Below are 20,740 nucleotides of genomic sequence, written 5' to 3'. Positions count from 1 at the left end.
GGTGCTTCTAATTAAGCAATTGATCTGAATTTTCTTGACTTCATGGATTGTTCTTGCTTTTGTTTGTTTGTTTGAATTTGGTTTAAAGTCCACTTTATGCACAGATAGACTAATCCGGACCGGACCTACAGTTTAAAGTGGATTGCATACTTGCAAGCATCCAAAATTAATGAAATCATATTCTGAACAAAGTACTGTATAAAATTGTGTTCATATATTTATATAAAAAATTGGTAATAGCTATTCACTATTTCTTAAATTATAGAATTAAATTATGAAGTAAAAATATTTCGTTTGAAGCAATGTAAATTCACCACGACGTCAAAATTCAATGAAAAGTGCACAGTAGAGAACTATGTTTGAAAATGTTATTGAATGTGATTAGAAATGGCCACTCATAGGTAAAATAATAGGTTGATATCAAACTCAGCCACATTTGCATAACATTATTGTATGTAACGTTCATATCCAGCTACAAAATAGTTTTAGATTGTCAACCATATTAGTGGAGTAGGAACAACATCGACGAGGCAGATCTCTCGAAGCATATTATTAATACGTATTCTTAAGCATATTAGTCAGTATAATCAACATGGTACACTTTTATCAATACAAACTCTGTTGTGTAGAGCACAATTACGTTTCAAGAGCAGCAAATCATCACTTCTTAGATGCATGTTCTGTTGCTGTCAGTGCACCTACTCTTCAACTTTTATTGAATAAAGGACCGAAAGTTCGGTTATTGCCTAGACTCGACAGTTGCCAACTTCTGATAAGGTGAGTCTGGCTGCGTAATCCTCTCCAATCTTGTTAGGAAGATGCACAGGAATTCCTAGAAACCATTAAACCTCAGGCTCAGATCCTAGAAGCTTCTTCCTTACAAAACAATTGTCTCGTTAATCTATTTTCCACCCGAAGGATCCAGCGAAATTAAGCAACTTCCATGGAAACTACGAAGCCCACTTGAGCAGGAAGCACGTCGGATGTTGTGCTGCAATGTTGCCAAGCGCTTCTTACTTCACGGTTAATCCCTAGTTGGTGGGTTGTTCAAGAGCTGTGATAAGTTCTACCTGTTACAGAGATAAATATAGAATAATTCGAAGTTGCCCAGCCGATTGTAATTTCTTAGTAGGTGATAGAACATTAGACTATACCTCTAATAAGCTTGTGATTGTGAAGAGATTATCGTGTGTACAGTGGGATCCATAAGCATTACCAAGCAAATTGACCACAACCACGTTTACTCCCTTTGTTTTATGCAATGAGAGCTTCAAGAACTGACGCAAAATACCAAACACTTTGCTTACAACCTCTGAACCAGTATACGTAAAAATACAGCCCTTAAAAATACGTAGGATGAAGATAAAAACAAACGAAAATAGTCATGGACAATTGCTGAGCAATACTCATGGATCCCACTGTACAAGGGGAGAGTCAATCGAAGGCTAAGAACGGTAACTGGTTTACTAGTAGGAGGAAGGCGAAGAAAAATTAAAAGAAACGGGAATTTAACTATTCTTTTCAAACTGAGCACTAGTAGCAGTGATAATGCTCATAAGAACTATATATAAAAAAAATTGAAACTATATAAACGGATATTATGCACATATTTTTCCAAGTAGTTGTAGAGTGGGATGAATTATTATTACCATGCAAATTGTCCATCATCAAGTTTATCATCTTCGTTTTTCGCAACGAACTTCAAAAATTGAAACAAAACGCTTAACAAGTTCCTAACAGCCCTTGTACCATCATGCTTAATAATAACTAAAATGCAAGAGAAAAATTCATTAATATAGTCATGGACAATTTGCCGATGGTAACAGACCTGTAGGAAGGCCAAGACGAAGATGGAGGGACAACGTTGAGGTGGACCTAAAAGAAATCGGTAGGGATGGAAAAGAGTATATAGATCTTGTTCAAGATAGGGACAGATTGGAGGCCTGTGTTGCTGCAGCCATGAACCTTCGGGTTTAAGAAGGCTAGATAGAGAGAGAGAGAAAGAGATACAATTTGCCGAGCAATACTTGTGCATGCAAGGGCTTTGTGACTGACTTGTTCAAGCCATCCGTTTGGCGGCGCTAGTAACTTTGGAATCAACTTTTCTCACAGACGTGGCGTATCCTTTTTGAAGACCATATCACAGATTAATATCACGGCTAAGTAGCGACCGTGGGGACTTAAGGAAAATTTAATTGAATTGCTGCTTGATGTGGATGTTAGGGGAAGGAAATTATGAACAATTCGAGAAATATTTTGTTCGTGTATGAAAATGAAACTATTATTACTCGAGTGTGGAAGAAGATTGAACACAAATGGTTACCGAACACCGTTATATATAATATAATGCATCTGAAAAAATACTGTAATTACATTAATATTTATAGTGCTTGGTTAATTGCAGGACATTTACCGAAACAAAATCAAGGGTGAGGTAGACTATTCACTAACATTAATAGTTCACAAATCATTCTACTCTTCTGTTGTGAGGCCCATCACAAAGGGCTGGCACAGAGCCCTAGATATAAAATTCTTACCAAGAGATGAGGTCAGTCAGATATTTCTATTCTAGGTATACTATTCAAAACTGACCAAATGCTCTAAAGAAAGTTTTCTTTTTTTTCCTTTCTGGAAATAGATATCTGTGATCAGATGTTCTGTAACTAGATTTTCAGTAAGTACGTTTCCTACATCAGGATAGTAATGACCAATTCAAGATTATTATTATTATTGGGTCAATATTAAGTTACCTTGGGGTCAACTGTACAGAGGTAGCAGCAGTGTACCGTGGTGTATTGTTAAGAAACGAGGATAAATGGTATGAAATTCATATGAATATATTTAAAAATATGGAACACGGTTCTTACGGGCTTATATTTGGAAATAATCGAAAGCATATATTTTTCTTAGTAATATAACATTGACAAAATAAAAAGCTAGTGTTTACTAATATTAACGTAAGAGATCGTAGTTTTATGTAGTACTCAATGTTGTTCACAATAATACATGAGAAACTTTTCACATGAGGCTGTGTTGTTTTCAAAAGTCTACATATGGTACTTGAGAAATCAACGAAACTGGAAAAAAAAAAAATTAAGTCAAAGGTAAGGCAATGATTGTGTTTTCATAAATAAACTTTTACCAACGGACAGGTATTTATTTCAAAATGAATAATTCTTCATAAAACCCCGTAATCCAACTCTGCACAAAACTGTATTTATTCACTTAAATGCTGACTGAAATGCAACCAAGAATATGCTGATGCAACCACCAAATTTCAGCATTTGGTATAAATCCCATTCCGTGTGTAACATACCATTATATTATCTTGAGGCAAGACAGTGTAATGAAAAGCTAATGAGTGGTAATAAAGCAATTTAAATTTTAATTATTGTCTACTTTTGGAAAACATTATTCACTTCAATATTAACGCAGAATATCTTGTTTGTGTTATTTATTTCTAATACAGTTCTGCAAATATAAATATATATAGATCATAGAATTAGTACGTAGAATTAGATAAGCAAAATAGATAAAATATGAAACAATTATTAATTCAATCAAATTATATTGTGATTGATTTCTACTCGTAAAAACTGTAACAACAGGGAAACCTTAGTCTAGTTATAGGTGCGTATATAAATTTCAATATAAAATAGTTGGAAGATGTTAAATATATTAATCTGTACTTTTACACTCTTGTTTGCCTAATCCTAACAAAATATCTTATAAATACGTACTTGTTTAAAATGTTTTAATCTATTTATACTTATTAACAGAGGGTTTAGAATTCAAAACGTTTTGAATTTATCATATTGTTTTGAATTTATCATATTGCATGAAAGAGGTTTTTTTAGGAAAAACAAGAGAAAAATTTAACGCATGAAGGAAAACTTAAGTTTTGAATTTATTTATGGAACAACTATAGTATTTAAATGTTTTATGTTGTGTTATTGTAGACATGTTTAATCACTATCCGAGTATTTTAGAGCATGTACGGTTTTTTCATGTTTATATTACTTCACCCTTCACCAAAGTATGATTAGGTTAGGGCCTGATCCCACTTTAAACTGTACGTCCATTCCCGATTAACCCATCTGTACATAAAGTGGACTTCAACTTTTAGAATAACCAGGATAGCGCTGTAAAGATTGTTTTCAGTAACTAGATGTCATTGTTGTCTTGCAGAATTCTCTTCTGATTGTCAACAATGCCCGTAAGCCCTCAGCATCTACTGGTCCCCTTTCTCGGAATTGTCGCTGTGTACATCCACTGTTTGAAGCCCTGCAACAATGAAACAAGCCCTGCGGTCAACAATATGCTAGATGTTCGTCTGCCAGACGCCATCAAGCCAATATCTTACCACGTAAAGCTTCTGCCCTTTCTACAACCTGGGAACTTCACCTTCGCCGGCGAAGAGAGCATAACTTTCAACGTTACACAGCCCACGTCCAACATCACCCTGCACGTTCTGGATCTGGCGATACGCGAGGACACCGTATCTGTTCATCCGTGCATGGACCAGAGGAAGATTCCCATACGGCAGCACCTGTACATCAAGAAGAGTCAGTTCTACGTGGTCGCCCTGAACGAGCGTCTGATGTGTGGCCACAAGTATCAGATGAACATCAGCTTTGCTGGGAAACTGAATGACGACATGCACGGTTTCTACAGGAGCTCTTATATGGAGAATGGAGAGGAGAGGTAAGCAGTACAGTCGACCTCCGAAGAGTAGTGGTTAGCACAGCGCGCTACGATTGGAATCCCGGCTTGGGTGTTCTTTGTGAGTAACGCATCACTAATCCTCATCGTCGCGATTAGCCAAAAGTAGCAGAAAAAGAGTCGTTAAAACACCAAAATAAAAAATCAAGGTAAGCAGTATAGTCGACGCGCTAGCTACGTTAACGACCGGCTCGCTTTGATGTTCACGGAGCGCGCACACCAGCTGCAACAATCACATTCAACGCACAATGTAGCCACACATCTACTCTACGCCTTGTCCCTCCTCCCACAAGCACCTTCCCACAGTCTCCACATTGAAGTTGCAAAGTACGGCAACAGTGTATCCGCAGTCATGTGACAGACTCCACGTGGAGTAGACGAGCAGAATGACAGCTGCGCCCATTGGCTGAAGGTTGAGTGTGATTGGACGAAAATAACTCGCCCGCTGTTTAACCCCACCCACGTCCGTTGCGGCGGCTTTTTTCAGTTCTTGGACGTCAAGGAAGCAATCACGTGGACTATAACATTATCATTACATCTGATATAATGTTCTGTTTATTTAAAAAAGAAACCAAGTTCTAAACAAGCATACAAATTATTTTTTTGCCATAAACACCCATTGCAAACATTCACACTGTAGACAGTTAAATTTGGAATCAATATCCATTAAATCCTTATTTTTGTAACAGAATCCGCCATATCCAATCAATAATTACCTGTGGTTTAGTTGAATAAGAACTAAATGAAATACTTGAAAATAATTACTTTCGTTCATGTAAGGTTTTCTACCTACATTTTTTTGCATTTCCTGACAATTTGACTGCTATGTATTGGTACGGTGTGAACTCTAGGTGCCTCATTTCTAACACACAGGAGATAACTATTATTGCTACAATTGTAGTAAATTCCTAATTGTTTACATGCTTACTAGAAGAAACCCTATTTTACATGGAATTTACTGAAGTTCGTTTTCGTAGGTGGATGGCTGTGACGCAGTTCGAACCAACGGACGCCCGCAAGGCTTTCCCCTGCTTCGATGAGCCTTCAATGAAGGCCACGTTCGCCGTCACCCTGGCGAGGCCCCGGTCCTACATAGCAGCCTCCAACATGCCGGCGATTGGGAGCCCTACCACTGTGTACGTAGATTTCTGAATACTGTTTGAAAAACCAAGGAAATGTAAGATTTCGGAAGTGCAGTAAGACAGTCTGGTCACAGTCCAGTTAATTTCTACATGCTATAGAGCGTCTCAACCTTAAAAGTCAGTATGGGTTAAATGGAGCGCAGCGTTGCCAGATCAACAAACGGAGGCGCATAGAGTCGCTGTTAATCGCTAATGATTCCGACAAATTTACTTCCTTAATATCGTATAGGAAATCTTCAAAATCTATGTATTTGATGTATTTTGGGAAAAACGATAGTTACCTCAAGATTTGCATGTAAATGTTTATATTTCGACGTAACTATTTATTATTTTACATTTGCATTATATGTGTAATACACGCAACTGCTTCTTTCGTTGAATGCTGTATCCTTTATATAAACAGAATTAATTAAATGCAAAAACAAACATTAAGATATTTTTTTACGCAAAATAAAGTAATAACAAAGTGTGTTCAGCTCACGTACCTTTAAGCGTAAGTACTGTCCTCGTCTGGCAATGACGTCACATCCTCCAAAAAATCTTCAGTTTCTCTTGATGGACCCAGTTCCATTGTATTCTTTCGTTCTGACATTATTCTCTTTCCCCATTCTTTTCGACTTCTTTTTTGCCGGTGTTCTGAGAGAACCTTAGGTTTCTTCCTTTCGTATTCTGTATACAAGACGTTCAGAACACTCCGTAACATCAGCCGTTGTCTTAACCGCCTTGCTGATATTCATTGACTTTAAAAAGTGATTTAGCACGGGCATAACTATTATGCGTCTTTTCCAGCTTCTCTATCCATTATTAAACGAAATATATAACTTACATGCAACCCACAATCATCACACAGCACACTGCACTTCCTACGAACCGGGACACCTGCCTGCAACTGAATTGTAACCTCGGTGGCGCGCAATGAATTTGATACGCGAGACAGCCCGCGTAAACAAACTACGATTGTGCAATAAATAAAGGTGTGGTGGAGTAACAATGCATTCTAAAAATAACTTCCAACAATGGTCAACACTTTTCTCGCTTGGTCTGCACGTGTATCGCGACAAACCGAAAAGTTTCTTGCTAACCAACTTTTTCGTGTTACGGTCCAATGTATATATATACACAGTATATAACTCTCTAAGCAAATAATTCACTCAGGCAAAGAATATCATATCTACAAACACCATAGATCCGATAGAAAAAAACTGGCGAAATTGTTCAAGCGGTTTGATATTTATGGCTTTTGAAGTATTTACTTCAAAAAAATTAAGCGTTTTGCTAAATTGCATAATTATGCAATTTCAAATCACATTAATTTATGACAGGTTATATAATGCCGTCATTAAATAGAGCATAAAATACTCTACAGGATTATGATTTCACTGTTTCAAATTTATGACTTTTACATTTAGTAAATTTTGTAACATCTGGCAACGCAGCGGTGGTAGAGAAGGACAGAGCTATTGGCAAAACTCATGTATTAGAGAGAGAGGGAAGTACTCCATTTACTTCCATACTGACTTTTAAGGTTGAGACGCTCTGTAGTTCCCTGCGCTTTTTGACTCTCTCTGCATTCGCGTGTGTAATTGGTTACACGGTGCAACACCGACTCGTCTTCTTCTTTGATTTGGTGCCAAGTTGTGAATTTGCTGTCTGCACCGTTTGTATTACGTTCTGGAGCTGTGTAATGTGTGGTGTATTGTCACGTGGAGCGTGCTAACTATAATCAAATGAACGTTTAAAGCAGCAGACAGGCATTTGTTGAATCTTCTGAACTTGAACACCCCTATCCGTCTACTTGGTTGAACGTCATTTCCTTTCAGTGCCTGACACCGGGATACACATGAACTACAACTAGTGTCAAGAAGTGCAGCGAACTACACAACATTCCCTGACATTCGCTACGAGACTCGGCAGCAAGCGGCCGGGCATCAGCGCTTGTCTTTCCCGGTAAACGGGGTCCGCGACAGTCGGTAGAGTCGGCTATTAAAATTACAGTTTTCATATTGTGTACTAACCTTGACTACAGAAGGTGTTGAAAATGATGTCCCTCTGCTGCAACACATTTCTGGCATCTCCGAAGGAAATTGGCATTTACACGTGCAAGTTCGTCTACTGTAATTCTCCCGATTTCTCGTACAATATTCTCTTTTAACTCACGAATGGTGTGCGGATTGTCTTTGTATACTTTATTTTTTAGATTTCCCCATTTTTCTTTACACTTTTATTCAGAACTGACCCTGTTACTCTAAACTTTTTTACGAGGTTTAATATAGTGGTCCTATGTGGAACGGGAACACCAGGAAATTTCGTTGCAAAACGTCGTCGCACTTCTCCACAATTCCTCTTTCGGAAGTAACACTCGACAAGATAAATCCTTTGTTGTAATGTAAACTTTTGTGGTGTCATATTAAGCCACAATCTTCAACACACGGACGCGACACAACATAACTTCCGAGGGAAGACTATACTGGCGTCAGTCTGCAACGTCAACAGAAAGGGAAAGAGAGCGAAGGCAGGGAAAACGAAAAAAAACAGACTGTAGCGTGCGACTGTCGCGGACCCGTTCACCGGGAAAGACAAGCGGTGACGCCGGGCCGCTTGCCGCCGAGTTTCGTAGCGAATGTCAGGGAATGCTCTGTAGAAGGGGCTACTGCCACATGGCATTTGCCGACCAAGAACAATCCCTCCATTTGGGCATTGTGTTGGTCGAGCGCGTGCCCGTGTAGCGGATGGAATGGCACCGCTTGTCGGCGAATTGGAACATACGTAACACCTCAACTCAAACGCATAGCGCATTTGGTAGCTCTCCAAGTCGAGGATTCGTCAAATTTCTCTTCGATAAACACACTGAGAAACACTGCAATGAATGGAGCCAACTCCGATCAACATAATGTTATCGAGAAGATATCCATGCCGTAGGAATGCGGCACCTCTCTGTCTGCCGTGAAAGTCAGTATTTGCTTTCATGCGGGCAGAAAAGTCATTTTCAAGAAGGATTTATATTCACTTCTATGTAGATTGACAAGGTGATAAAAGTGATGAACCGATAGGTGTAATTAGTGTTGTTATAATACCGCAACATGAGTACAGTTAACACTACTACACGGATCACAATTGTGCTCCATAGAATATTATCGTTTTTACCCATTAATGCTCAAAATTTCTCTGGTTTTATAGCGATTACGTTCTTTTTTAAGTAACAAAAAAAGAAATCAAGTTATTTTGACTAAGACATTACAGTAGGAGGAATTCTGAATCTAGTGCATTTCGTTCGAATGTGATGAAAACAAACAAAAATACACCTCACAATCTCACCTTCGTTATTTTATTTTCCAAGGGGAAAAATAAATCACAAATAGGTTTACGGTAGTCTGGACACACCTACTTCATATACTTATAACAGATTTTAGAAATACATACTTACATGTATGGAAATACTACGTATCATAAAACACTCCCGCCAATGGTCCTGTGCATCACTATTGTGCTCCACTCAAATATAAAATCTAACTACAAGTCAACAACGGATATACGAGGTACGGCAATAACGTTTCCAGATTGGATTTTCTTATTCGTTTCAGGTCAAGTCGATAACAAAGAACTGGGTAGGATACTGACCTGTCGACTATCCTCTACCTGCGCACAATCTTTTACGCGCATGCGTGGAACAGTCTGGCCGTAGCATTTGTTAGAAGCGGACCGTGCATCTGAGCTCCGTTGGAATCATGTTACGTTCGAAAGTGGAACAACATGTTAATGTCATAAAACTTGGGAAATCCGCCACGGAAACTTACAATTAGTTGAAAGAAATTTGTGGGGATCGGTGTTTATTTCGCACACGAGTTTTCGAGTAGTTTAAGAAGTTTAAGGAGAGTAGAGAAGGCGTCGGGGACGATCCACGATCAGGCCGCCCTTGCTCTTCGATAACTCAAGTCAGTATTGAGAAGGTCGCTAAAATTGGTCGTTGATTGGGTGCCTGAAGGTCAGACTGTCAATCAGTTGTATTTTAAGAATCTTTTGGGGACCCTTCGTGAATGGACATGTGGAAGACTGGCTCATGGATTCTTCATCAGCACAACGTGGCAATTCACAAAGACAAAAGTCAAGTCCGCACTAAAAGGAACCCGGTTCGAGTCTGTGGATGCGGTGAAAGTCAAAGCGACGCAACTCCCGAACGGCAGATCAGAAAATGACCTGCAACAGTGGAAGATCCGCCTGGAGCGCAGTAGGGATCGAGGAGAGTGCTACATTGAAGGGTACAACATTTCGATTGTCTGTTTTTTATTCAGTAAAAGAGTTACAGCATGAGTCCGGAAACTTTATTGCCACACCTCGTATATCAAATAACGCCTGGACTGTTCCAGGAAGGTAGACTGGAAGCTAAGGTCAAGACTGTTGCCAAACTGCAGCAGCACGTGAAAATATGAGCGGATCACCATTGTGTTCCACGCGACGACTGCAGTAAGGACAAAGAATTTGTATGTCCGATTCTAATGTGAAAACAAACTCTCTACAGTTATGCCAGACACAAACGTTATACAGCGAAGCAAGTATTTCAGTTTATAGGTGTTCTATTTTATTTGCCGTTGACTGTAAATGGGTAAACTTCCGTATCGCAATATAAAAACTGCGATGGGATCTATCCAGGAACCTTTATCTTTGGTTGGGTGGTGTAGTTATTCATCATTCATCTTTCATATGGTTATCACTCGCTTAGCCTAAAGTATGATATATGCAAGAGGTTACATATAAAGGAATGGCGATAGAATTAACTTATGTTAGATATGGGTTTTGTACTCTCCATGACTGAACAGATATTGGTAAGTAGAGGATAATACTTGCCTCACAAATAGATGAAGGTTATTCCCACACATGTCCTCTCAATAGTCACTTGTCTGACCATCCTGTCAGAATCCAATCTGTTCACGCACCATTGTCCAATAATCGCTTCCCACATCCCTTCACTCTCACAATCTGCCGTCCTTACTCTCTCTCGTATTCTCACCAACCGATCTCGCTCCCTCACGATTCCAACGCTCATTCCACAGCCTTCTCTCAAGTCACTAACCTAACGTTTGCCTAATTGCTTATTGCGCATTCCAGTCTCTGCTTCCTGCTGTTAAGAATAACATAAGACTTGTAACTTCTTACCCAATGCCTTGGGTAGGATACCCTTCACTTTGTTAACGTTTCTGCCTCAGCGAAGCGTTAGGTGAGGAAGTATGTACCATTGAATTGTTTTCCCATTTCAGGGCCGGGATGGAGGACCACGTGTGGGAAAGCTTCCAGGAGACGGTCCCGATGTCTACGTACCTCTTAGCCTTCCTGGTTGCCCCGTTCGAGCGGAAGTCCTCCGGGGCCTTCTCCATCTGGGCCCGCAAGGAGGCCCTCCCCGCCGTTGGCTACAGCCTGGGGATCGGACCCAGGATCCTGGACTTCTACGAAGCCTTCTTCCGCGTCCCCTTCCCCCTCCCCAAGATGGACCTAGTGGCTGTTCCGGACTTCTCCGCTGGAGCCATGGAGAATTGGGGACTCACGACCTACAGGTGAGGACGGCACATAATTATATTTCCGTAACGTCAGCCCAATCTAGTTAGATGCACTTTTTGACAGGGTTGTTAAAGGTTCTGGAACACATAAATTCCAATAGGTTCTATTGGGTTCCGCTGTAGGACCGGAATCTTTCTTTCTCGCACAGTTTTAATTCGGTCCAAGTTGCGTATTGTTTCATTGAAAAAAGGTTCCTGGACCGAATTGAAATACTATACAGATAAAAGGTTCTTTATGGTCCAGAACCCATTTACGCTTACTGATTTTCTTTCCTGGACCGGAATTGAATTTACTTAAAATTCCTAGACCTTTAACAACCCTGCTTTTCGACACCAGCTACAGTGGGTTTGATTGATTGAGTTGGGTGTTTTAAGTCCACTTTATGCACAGCACGGCAAATCGGGACTGGATCCACCGGGTATCGAACCCGGGACCTCTGACGTCGCAGCGCGAATGTGCTAATCACCCCGCCGACATCATACAGTTAGGATCAAAGAAGTTAGATAATACCGTGCCCCGTCCTAAACTTTAGAGTGGGGTACACTGTCTCCATGTACAGTGGGATCCATGAATATTACCGTGAAAATTGTCCACGACTATTTTCATTAATTTTTCCCTTGCATCCTATGCATTTTTAGAAGTTGTCAACAGCTTGTATTGAGTTTTCTTGTGGCTCTTATTGGTCAAATGAACGTGGTGATGGATGATTTGCACGATAATACTCATGTACTCGCCGTTTCCAGTGCGCAAAACTAACGTTACTGTAGTTCTCCGTTTGAGAGAAAAAGATCCTTAGAACCTTCAAATGACCGTTGAGCACTTGACGTCGTGAAACTTTCATTCAATTCATCGCCTGACTCCTTACTGGAACCCATAAAGTGTTCCACTGCTTGTCCTGTACCCTCTTGCACCTGTTTTTTTGGTTTCATTGCCGAGAGCTCACTTCGGATGGAACTGAGCATACAAACTCCCCGATGTTCGCTTTACGACCAGATAGCACGCGTAAAAAAGGATAGTTTCACATCTCCCGAGAGATGGCTCTAGTGTTCTCCATAAAGCCATTTTATCGGTTCTCGGGAGTGGAGTCGGGTCCATCGTAGAAATTGGTCTATCGAGAGTCGCTCTCTTGAAAAAGATAACTTGTTGCCAGCGAGCGAGCCTGTATGTGAACCACGTACGGGAACTGCGGGAGGTTGTAATAAAAATTACGCAATTGCCTACGTAAAGAGCCACTTCAGTGACCCAGGGCGTTGATGGGTCGACTCGTCGTCTAAAATTTCGGTTCAAACTAATACCGTTCATTCTCATCGCCGCGACCACGAAAATCGGTCGAAAAGCGACTATAATAATATTTCGAATGCAAATCTGGTTTTTGGACTGTGATCCTGGTTCAGTCGCTCAGATGTGTGACACGTGGACTGTCGTTGGATCCGTAGAAATGAGTATCACATATAATATTTCAGAAAAATATTTGGACCTAAACGGGATGTGGAAACAGGTGAGTGAAGAATGTTACATAAGATACCTGAATCCAATATGGCCTACCTAAGGTTTAAAATTGTTTGTAGTGGTTTACAAAGTAAGAAAGATGAAAGTAATGGCATGATTCAAAAGAGAGAACATTTCTGGACGTTTTCTGAAAATTGGAGACAATTCCAAATAATAACATGGGTGCCGGAAAGAATTTCTGAAAAAGTTAAGTTTAGGTCATATTGGGTACATATGACATCTTTCACATCAAAAAATTCAACAGAAATTGTAAAGAAAATGCAACTATGTTGTTTTTATAGGTGGACTAGCTGCTTACCCGGCGTTGCCCGTGTATTTATTTAGCCCAATCTTCTATTAGACAGGAATAGAATTAATTCTAACTATACTGTAAAATGTAACTAATTTTATTTACAGGTATTTAAAAGTATAAGTACAGTATACAAATTATAAAGTAAAATATTTTACAAATTCACTATAATATTAATTTAACTCAAAACTTGATTATACGGTAAACATTTTTACTTTCACCTCCAGGACCAAGAAAAAATAAGTGGGAGCGTCACTATTCGTATTAGCGACGCCGAAAGCTATGGATTATTTTGTCTGCTTCATGCAAAGAAAACATGTTAATATTAAGTTATCGGATAGGGCATAGTAATACTAAATATCATGCCCGATTTCTACTCCCGCCGTTGAATTACACATACTCGCAAGTCGCAGCAAGAGGAAACCTAAAAGCGTAGTGTAAGAATCTAATGTTTTGAATTATAGACCCAGGGCAGCTAGGGACGACCAAAATTACGTCACGTTTAGCGCTCTTTGTGCAGAAACACACTACATTTAGCCCACCTGAGTTACCCTGCCGCTGTGCTTTAATATATTCATTCTTAGGTTCAAAAGAATGTAATTTTCGGAAACTTATGACTTGTTACATAATCTTAAAGGTTTCTCAAGACACTTTTGTTACCGATTTACACGAGAAATTCTTACCTTCGTTGAAAATAACGTTTCAATAGCCATCCTAATATGCTCCAGTGTAAAGCTTAGGGTAACCAGATGACGAATGAAATTCTTTAGGGACGCAACAGGGGTGGCGCCTCTAGCGGAAAAGTTTGGCAATGAACAGCCCTTTCACAGCTTATCTTCGTTGAATTCATGGCTTTCTTAGGCCGTGTCCCAAAGGTGCAAGATCGTACTTGAAGCGAGCCTCCTCCGAGTATGGTCTTGCAGTGCGGTCTTGAAGTAGCGGACTGGAAGTGAAAGTCTTTCGAATTGCACTTCGACTGCAGCGCCAAATACGATCAGTAGATAAAACTGAGTACTCGTTCTTTTCCCCACGTTTTAAACACTTGTTTTTCACCATAGAAATCACGTTGCATTTTCAAATGTTCGTACACATACATTTCCACACATTAGAAGCACTTTAACCAACAACTTGCTGATCCATAACGCATATTTAACCCGTGTTGCTGACTTTCTATCTTCGCGATTTTAAAAAAAAGAACAACGAGTGTGGAAATCACGTGACCGAGTCAGCTTCCATCTGCACTGCGAGCTATGCACTTGCGTACTCCTGTTCTTGGCGCTTTCCAACTGTACTAGGTGACGTCACTTCCGCCAAAACCATGCTCCAAGTACGTACTTAGTACCTTTCGGACAGAGCCTTAGCTCGTATTTACAAAAGGAAAAAAAATGTTGGCTCCAGAGAAAATTGCGGTGCCGCCTGCTTGTTCGATTTGACTACCCTTGCAAATAAGCGTTGCTTTGCAATCTGTCCGCAGGGAGGCGTCGCTGCTGTACGACAAGAGGTCATCCACCGTGAAGGACCAGTTCCGAGTGGCCTCCACCGTGGCCCACGAACTGGCGCACCAGTGGTTCGGCAACCTGGTCACCCTCTCCTGGTGGAACGACCTGTGGCTCAACGAAGGGTTCGCCTCCTTCATGGAGTACCTGGGAACGGACGCTGTGAGTTAATGAGCCTTTTCACTTCAAATTGTTCATTGAGTAATGTGTAAGATATGTACAGTCAGCAACAATAAAAATGCGACGCTCAGATCCTAAGATACTGGCTTCCTGCAAGACGTTATGTGTATTGCCTAACTCTAAGGCGGTGGTAGAAGTTACCATTGAAAATTTGATATAAAAATCCACTTATTGTCGTATGCAGCACACACAACGCCTTGCAGGGAAGCTAGTGTTTCTGAATCTATGTGTCCCATTTTTATTGCTGGTCAGTGTACACTCTGCCCCGATAATCTCTGGACCAAGCGAACGGAAAGAAGTCCTCTGCGCAATTGGTAACTCTTGAGGGTTCGACCAATGAACGCGTGAGGGAAAGTGAGTGCAGCTACGAACTGTTTGCAGCAGCGCGCACGGCTTTGCTCCGCTAACTCGCTTTCTCCTCTTCTCTGCCGTTATGCGCGACCCTGCTCCACAGGTTTCCGAGACAGTGGGTACATGCCAACTTTGAGGCAATGTGTACCTGCCACGTTCTAAAAAAAATACATGGTGTGCATAAAGTCCTGGAACAATGAGAGCAAGAACACCTTTCCACTAAGGTATTTTGCCGGACCCCGTGGCGGAGTTGTTAGCACATCGCGCTAAAACACCACAGCAATTTTCATGAAATTTTTTAGGGTATTGAAAGTATTATATTTTCAATGGTAAATGAATAAAATCTGATACACCCACCATTACATTCTAGTCCACCAATCAGGTTCATCGTCTATGCCTATCTAATGCCACCCTTCCAGCAAAAGCACGTGTAAGTCCACACACACACACACACAACAGAAGTAAGAACGGTTTGAGAACATTTTACATCTGATAACATCACCTCATTTTTTTGTGCGCAATCCTGTCCATTGTGACAGCTTGTCAACGGCTTATCACATACCACTGATAAAAGAGGAAAAGTGTGCGCAATCCGGCTGCAAAATAAAGCAAACCAATCAATCAAATAAGGTATTTTGCTAGCTTTGTCTACCTTTTATGACACTTTTGGCTAATCTCGACAGTGAGGATGAGTGGTGAGATGATGAAATTGATGAATGCTCTCTCACAAAGAACACCTATGCCCAGGACCAACCCGGGACTCCTCGCTTTACTAACCACTCCCCCATGGAGGCCAGCAGTGCAATCTTCGTGGCTTTTCTGCAGTTCTTGGCCAATCGCGGTGATGAGGATGCATGAAGGAACAATCAGCAACACATATTGACGACGTAATTCATACAGAGGATTACCCTGGCTGCTGGTCTACGTGTCAGAGCCTCGCCAGTCTGCAAATTGCAAGCTTCGAGAATATGAGTAACCTTACTGGTACCTTTCTTTCACCGTGAAACTTCTGTTTGGAAGAACAATTTCGATGTGGATGATTTTTGTGTGGTTTCTGTGGAACTTGGTTTATGTTGGTTGCATGCGACCTATTCAGTCAATGCAATTTCTTAAGTTCCAGGAGCGTATATTCTAGGCTAGCTAGGCTATTTGCGAAGCCTGAAGTCCAGAAAATGAAATTCTGGAGAAAAATCGATCAGAAATTGTAAATATTATTATTCATATCAGTGAGATCATGATGCTGATTCTGGAGTTGGCAACCTGATTTCCTATGAGTTGGCAACCTGATTTCCTATGAGTTGGCAACCTGATTTCTTATGAGTTGGCAACCTGATTTCCTATGAGTTGGCAACCTGATTTCTTATGAGTTGGCAACCTGATTTCCTATGAGTTGGCAACCTGATCTATGAGTTGGCAACCTGATCTCCTATGGTTTGGTTTGAGTTGGTGTTTTAAGTCCACTTTATGCACAGTAAGGCTAATCGGGACTGGACCTACGGTTTAAAGTGGGATCCGAACCACTGTGCCATGTGCCTCCACCGGGTATCGAACCCGGGACCCCTTGACTACAAGGCGACGACGCTACCACTGCACCATCGGGGAGGCCCTCTGATCTCCTATGAGTTGGGAACCTGATCTCCTATGAGTTGGGAACCTGATCTCCTATGAGTTGGCAACCTGATCTCCTATGAGTTGGGAACCTGATCTCCTATGAGTTGGCAACCTGATCTCCTATGAGTTGGCAACCTGATTTCCTATGAGTTGGCAACCTGATTTCATATGAGTTGGCAAGCTGATCTCCTATGAGTTGGCAACCTGATTTCCTATGAGTTGGCAACCTGATTTCCTATGAGTTGGCAACTTGATATCTTTGGAGTTGGCAACCTGATTTCTTAGGAGTTGGTAAATTTATTTCTATTCATAGCCTAGGACCACGTGACATAGCCCAGATATTGAACTCAGTATAGGACACTGTTAAGTTCATATTTAAAATCTTGAGAAATTTCAATCCGAGTGCGGTCAGTTAGTGTCTAATGGACCATTCACACGAGGCCAATTCTGTAGACATTCCACTAAGCCAATCCAACATTGGCATCGTGTGAATAGAGGCAATCCATGCCATCGTTTCAAGCCACTCCATTAAATTAGAATGATTTCAACGCCAGTAGTCATTGGATTGGCTTAGTGGAATGTCTTCACAATTGGCCTCGTGTAAATGGTCCATAACGCCCACATCTTCCCCAGGTGGAGCCCACGTGGAGCATGGACGAGCAGTTCGTGTTGAACGAGGCGCAGGAGGTTCTTCTCATGGACTCCCTGGAAACCACTCACCCCATCTCGGTACCTGTCCACGATCCGGACGAGATCAACGAGATATTCGACGACATCTCCTACGCCAAAGGTGAGCAACTAGGTGTTGCGAGCGTTGAAGAACTGGAGATGAATAGATTGGTGAGCGTGCAGCATTTTTTAAATATTTCTATGGTGAGACCACAAGCAGAAGAACCTGCGCAGAACAGCGTGTCGTGTGCACTCGCGCATGGAGGGGAAGGGTAGAGTGGAGCAGGCTTCACTGTGGTCAGAGCTGAAGGGATGGAGGGGAAGATGCGCGGAGGCTCTCTTTTCTATGGTCGCTCTATAGTGGGTGAATCACCCTACCAAATGAAGACGTAAATGCTGTATTTAAGGCGAGGAGATACAGTTACGCACCTTGTGTGAATTTATTTTAATATCGTCGGAGTGGACAATGCTACTGAAGAAAAACGTGGGGGTACAAGAGAGTATGAATTTCTTCACATGTGGCAGGTCGAAGCGTTTTTCAAAGTTGATTATTAAGCTAGATACGACCTGTAAAAATATGACGAATAAGAATTTTCGGAATCCCATGTATTCCTTATGGGGAATCAATTTTAACATCAAGTTACGGCTAATCAAATGGGAGTTTCAACTTTTTTGCTGAGAATCACTTCTTCAAACTGCCCTCTTCCCGTTGATATAATTTTCTATTCCATCGGAAGTTTGATATTCCCAAGATAACAAATCAAAAAATACTTCCATATGCCCTATGCATTTCTCCTTGCCTCCTGGCAGTGTTGCCAAACTTGCTGCGCATAAAAGAGCTAAATTTCACCTTAAATGGAGTTAAAACTGACTTTCAAGGAGCTAGATTTACGAAGTGCTTCCTAGAGTAATGTTAGTTGTCAAAGGGGTGGGGGCGCTGCTATTACCGTTAACTCTACATTGATGACAATTTATTCTTAGTTTTCACCATCTACATCCGGCGGCATCAACCATCTCATGGTCGTACGAAATCGAAAATAAAGGATTCCCTGACAACAATATTATACCAATTTCACTTCAACACGGCGGCGCTATTAAAAAAAAAAAGTAGCTGGGGATAAAAGAGGGAATGGGGCGACGCAGCCAATATAACAATATCACGTCACGTGCAAAATGTATAATCATGGCAAAAGTTGGTTTATGTGGGCCGGAACCAGTGATGGTATCATAGTGAGGCACGGGGGCGGGCGCCCCAGTTCACAGGCAAACGAGTGCACGAAAGAGCCTGATCTGGTTCCAAGAGAGCTAAGTTGGCAACACTGACTCGGAGCGAAAAGCCGGGCGGTGACTGTCCCGCATGCCCTTAAGGGAATTTAAAATAGTTTTTTTCTGAGAATGTATAAAGTAATAATAATAATAACCCGTGGCGCGACAGTCCGTGAGGGCCAGGCCCTGCCTACCGACTGCCGAGGTGGATGATCATCCAATCAGTTAAGTGGTGACGTGTGGTCAGGACGACGAACCCGCAGTTGTTGTTGTAGGGTTACGCTACTCATTCGTATCTCCCCAATTTCCTCACGATGGTGGGTGGCCACCGGTCCCATACACTGGCCGAAATCTCAGGAGAGAAGCTGTGACGCTCCCCCCAGGAGCCTCGAACCTGCGTGCGTACCATAGCCAGAGCTGAATCGAATTTTTATTATATCGAAACCTCCGAGTTCGATTCCAGGCTTCAGTGGTCCTACGCGAGTGGTCTTGTATGAGTCTCCTCTATTCACCATTCATTTGAGCAGGGATGCTACAGTTCTAGGCGAGTTACTTCTTACCAGGGGTGCCCATACCTCCCAAGGCCCATGACCCCCCCCCCAAATGTAGAACATTCCCCCGTTTATGCCGAATTAATTACTCAAATTATTTTTGTCAGACAACTTTTTTCATTTAGATCATTCGGCGCCCATGGCCGACTCCCGCCGCCCCTAGCTACAGCTCTGAACTTTACGAAAACTAGAAAAGCAGACAATGCGAGTGAAGCAAGCAAGAAAATTTTACAAAATGAATTATTACGTGCATAATATTTGAAATCGAAGGGGTAATTGCTCCTCTGTACCAACCCCCCCCCCCCACTGCAGGTGCCCTTGGCCGTCAATATTTGTCCCCCCTTGCTACCCTAGAACTGAATTTCGTGGAAGGTTAGGGGGGCAATGACCCCCTGCCCCCTGTGTTGCGATAGGCTGTCTGCCATTGTTAGTCAACCTTATTCTGCACAGTTTTTGTGCTCGACTAACCTTGTATTAATGCGAATACCGCGCCCCCTCATCCCTTCATCCAAAGCGATTTTAAAGGCATAAGAGGTGGTGTTTCATTTCAACCCTATCGCCGCGATCACCCACAGGTAGGTAGGTAAACTGTACATAATAATCAAAAGTAAAAAGCAATAACAAGTCAATGAAACGATACGACCCCACCCATTTTTGTGTGAAGACATATAGAATTGGTATAAAATTTTGTCCCCCCAAAAAAATTCCCATGACGCAGGCGCGTCATGAAACCCCCCTGTGGGCACCCCTGCCTTACTCAAGCAAATGGTGCAGTGGAAACGCTTTCACCTTGCTCGATTCCTGGTGAAGGAACATTGCACAGTGGTTCGGATCCTACCTTAAGACTCCAGATTAGCTTAAATACAAATATATTTATATGAACCTATGCGAATATAAATGAACAGTTGCGTGCCATATTGTATTGTATTCTCATTTTGACCTTTCGAAATTCTTGTAACAATAACAAATCCCTTGCAGGTGCTTCAATCATTAGAATGATGCAGCATTTCCTGACGCCTCGTGTGTTCCAAAGAGGACTCTCGGCTTACTTGCGCAGTAAGTAAGTGTATGTTACTTTACTTCCTTACATCGCAACTGCTGTTTCGTTTAAAACGCCATTACTACATTTGAATCGGCAGGTTTAAGAAGGGAATAAGTCTAAAAAGTAAATTTGTGGGAAATCAAAAAAAAACTGTATAAGTGGGAGAGTGTGCGTCCAAGAACAACAAAATTCGTACTGGAACGTGAGAACCCTGTGTAGGTATAGGGGAGTACGTGAAAAACAATGTACATGTAACCAGAACTTGTATAAAATGTAAATGCTGGATTTACTTCCTTCTTAAAACGTATGAAGTTTTTGCTAGGGAAAAAACGGAACTAAACTGTACAATGGAAAACAAAATA

At 41.4% G+C, this 20,740-nt stretch overlaps 1 protein-coding gene across 1 annotated transcript in view; it reads left to right on the top strand.

Moving 5' to 3' along the window:
• The first annotated feature begins 2,740 nt into the window (after positions 1 to 2,740).
• LOC145982228 (uncharacterized) overlaps positions 2,741 to 20,740 on the top strand; it is a 254,366-nt gene continuing 236,366 nt past the window's right edge. Inside the window, exons 1-7 of the mRNA XM_083115798.1 lie at positions 2,741 to 2,818; positions 4,189 to 4,704; positions 5,700 to 5,858; positions 11,117 to 11,410; positions 14,687 to 14,870; positions 17,484 to 17,640; positions 20,315 to 20,396. Of these exons, the coding sequence (XP_082971924.1) occupies positions 4,211 to 4,704; positions 5,700 to 5,858; positions 11,117 to 11,410; positions 14,687 to 14,870; positions 17,484 to 17,640; positions 20,315 to 20,396 (1,370 nt within the window). The 5' untranslated portion in view covers positions 2,741 to 2,818; positions 4,189 to 4,210. The remainder of the gene's footprint in view (positions 2,819 to 4,188; positions 4,705 to 5,699; positions 5,859 to 11,116; positions 11,411 to 14,686; positions 14,871 to 17,483; positions 17,641 to 20,314; positions 20,397 to 20,740) is intronic.

This window comes from Lepisma saccharinum, assembly GCF_977018435.1.
Source record: "Lepisma saccharinum chromosome 15 unlocalized genomic scaffold, izLepSacc3.1 SUPER_15_unloc_1, whole genome shotgun sequence".
Lineage (NCBI taxonomy): Eukaryota > Metazoa > Arthropoda > Insecta > Zygentoma > Lepismatidae > Lepisma > Lepisma saccharinum.
Note: the sequence above shows the minus strand (reverse complement) of the source record. Positions and strands in the feature narration are given on the sequence as shown.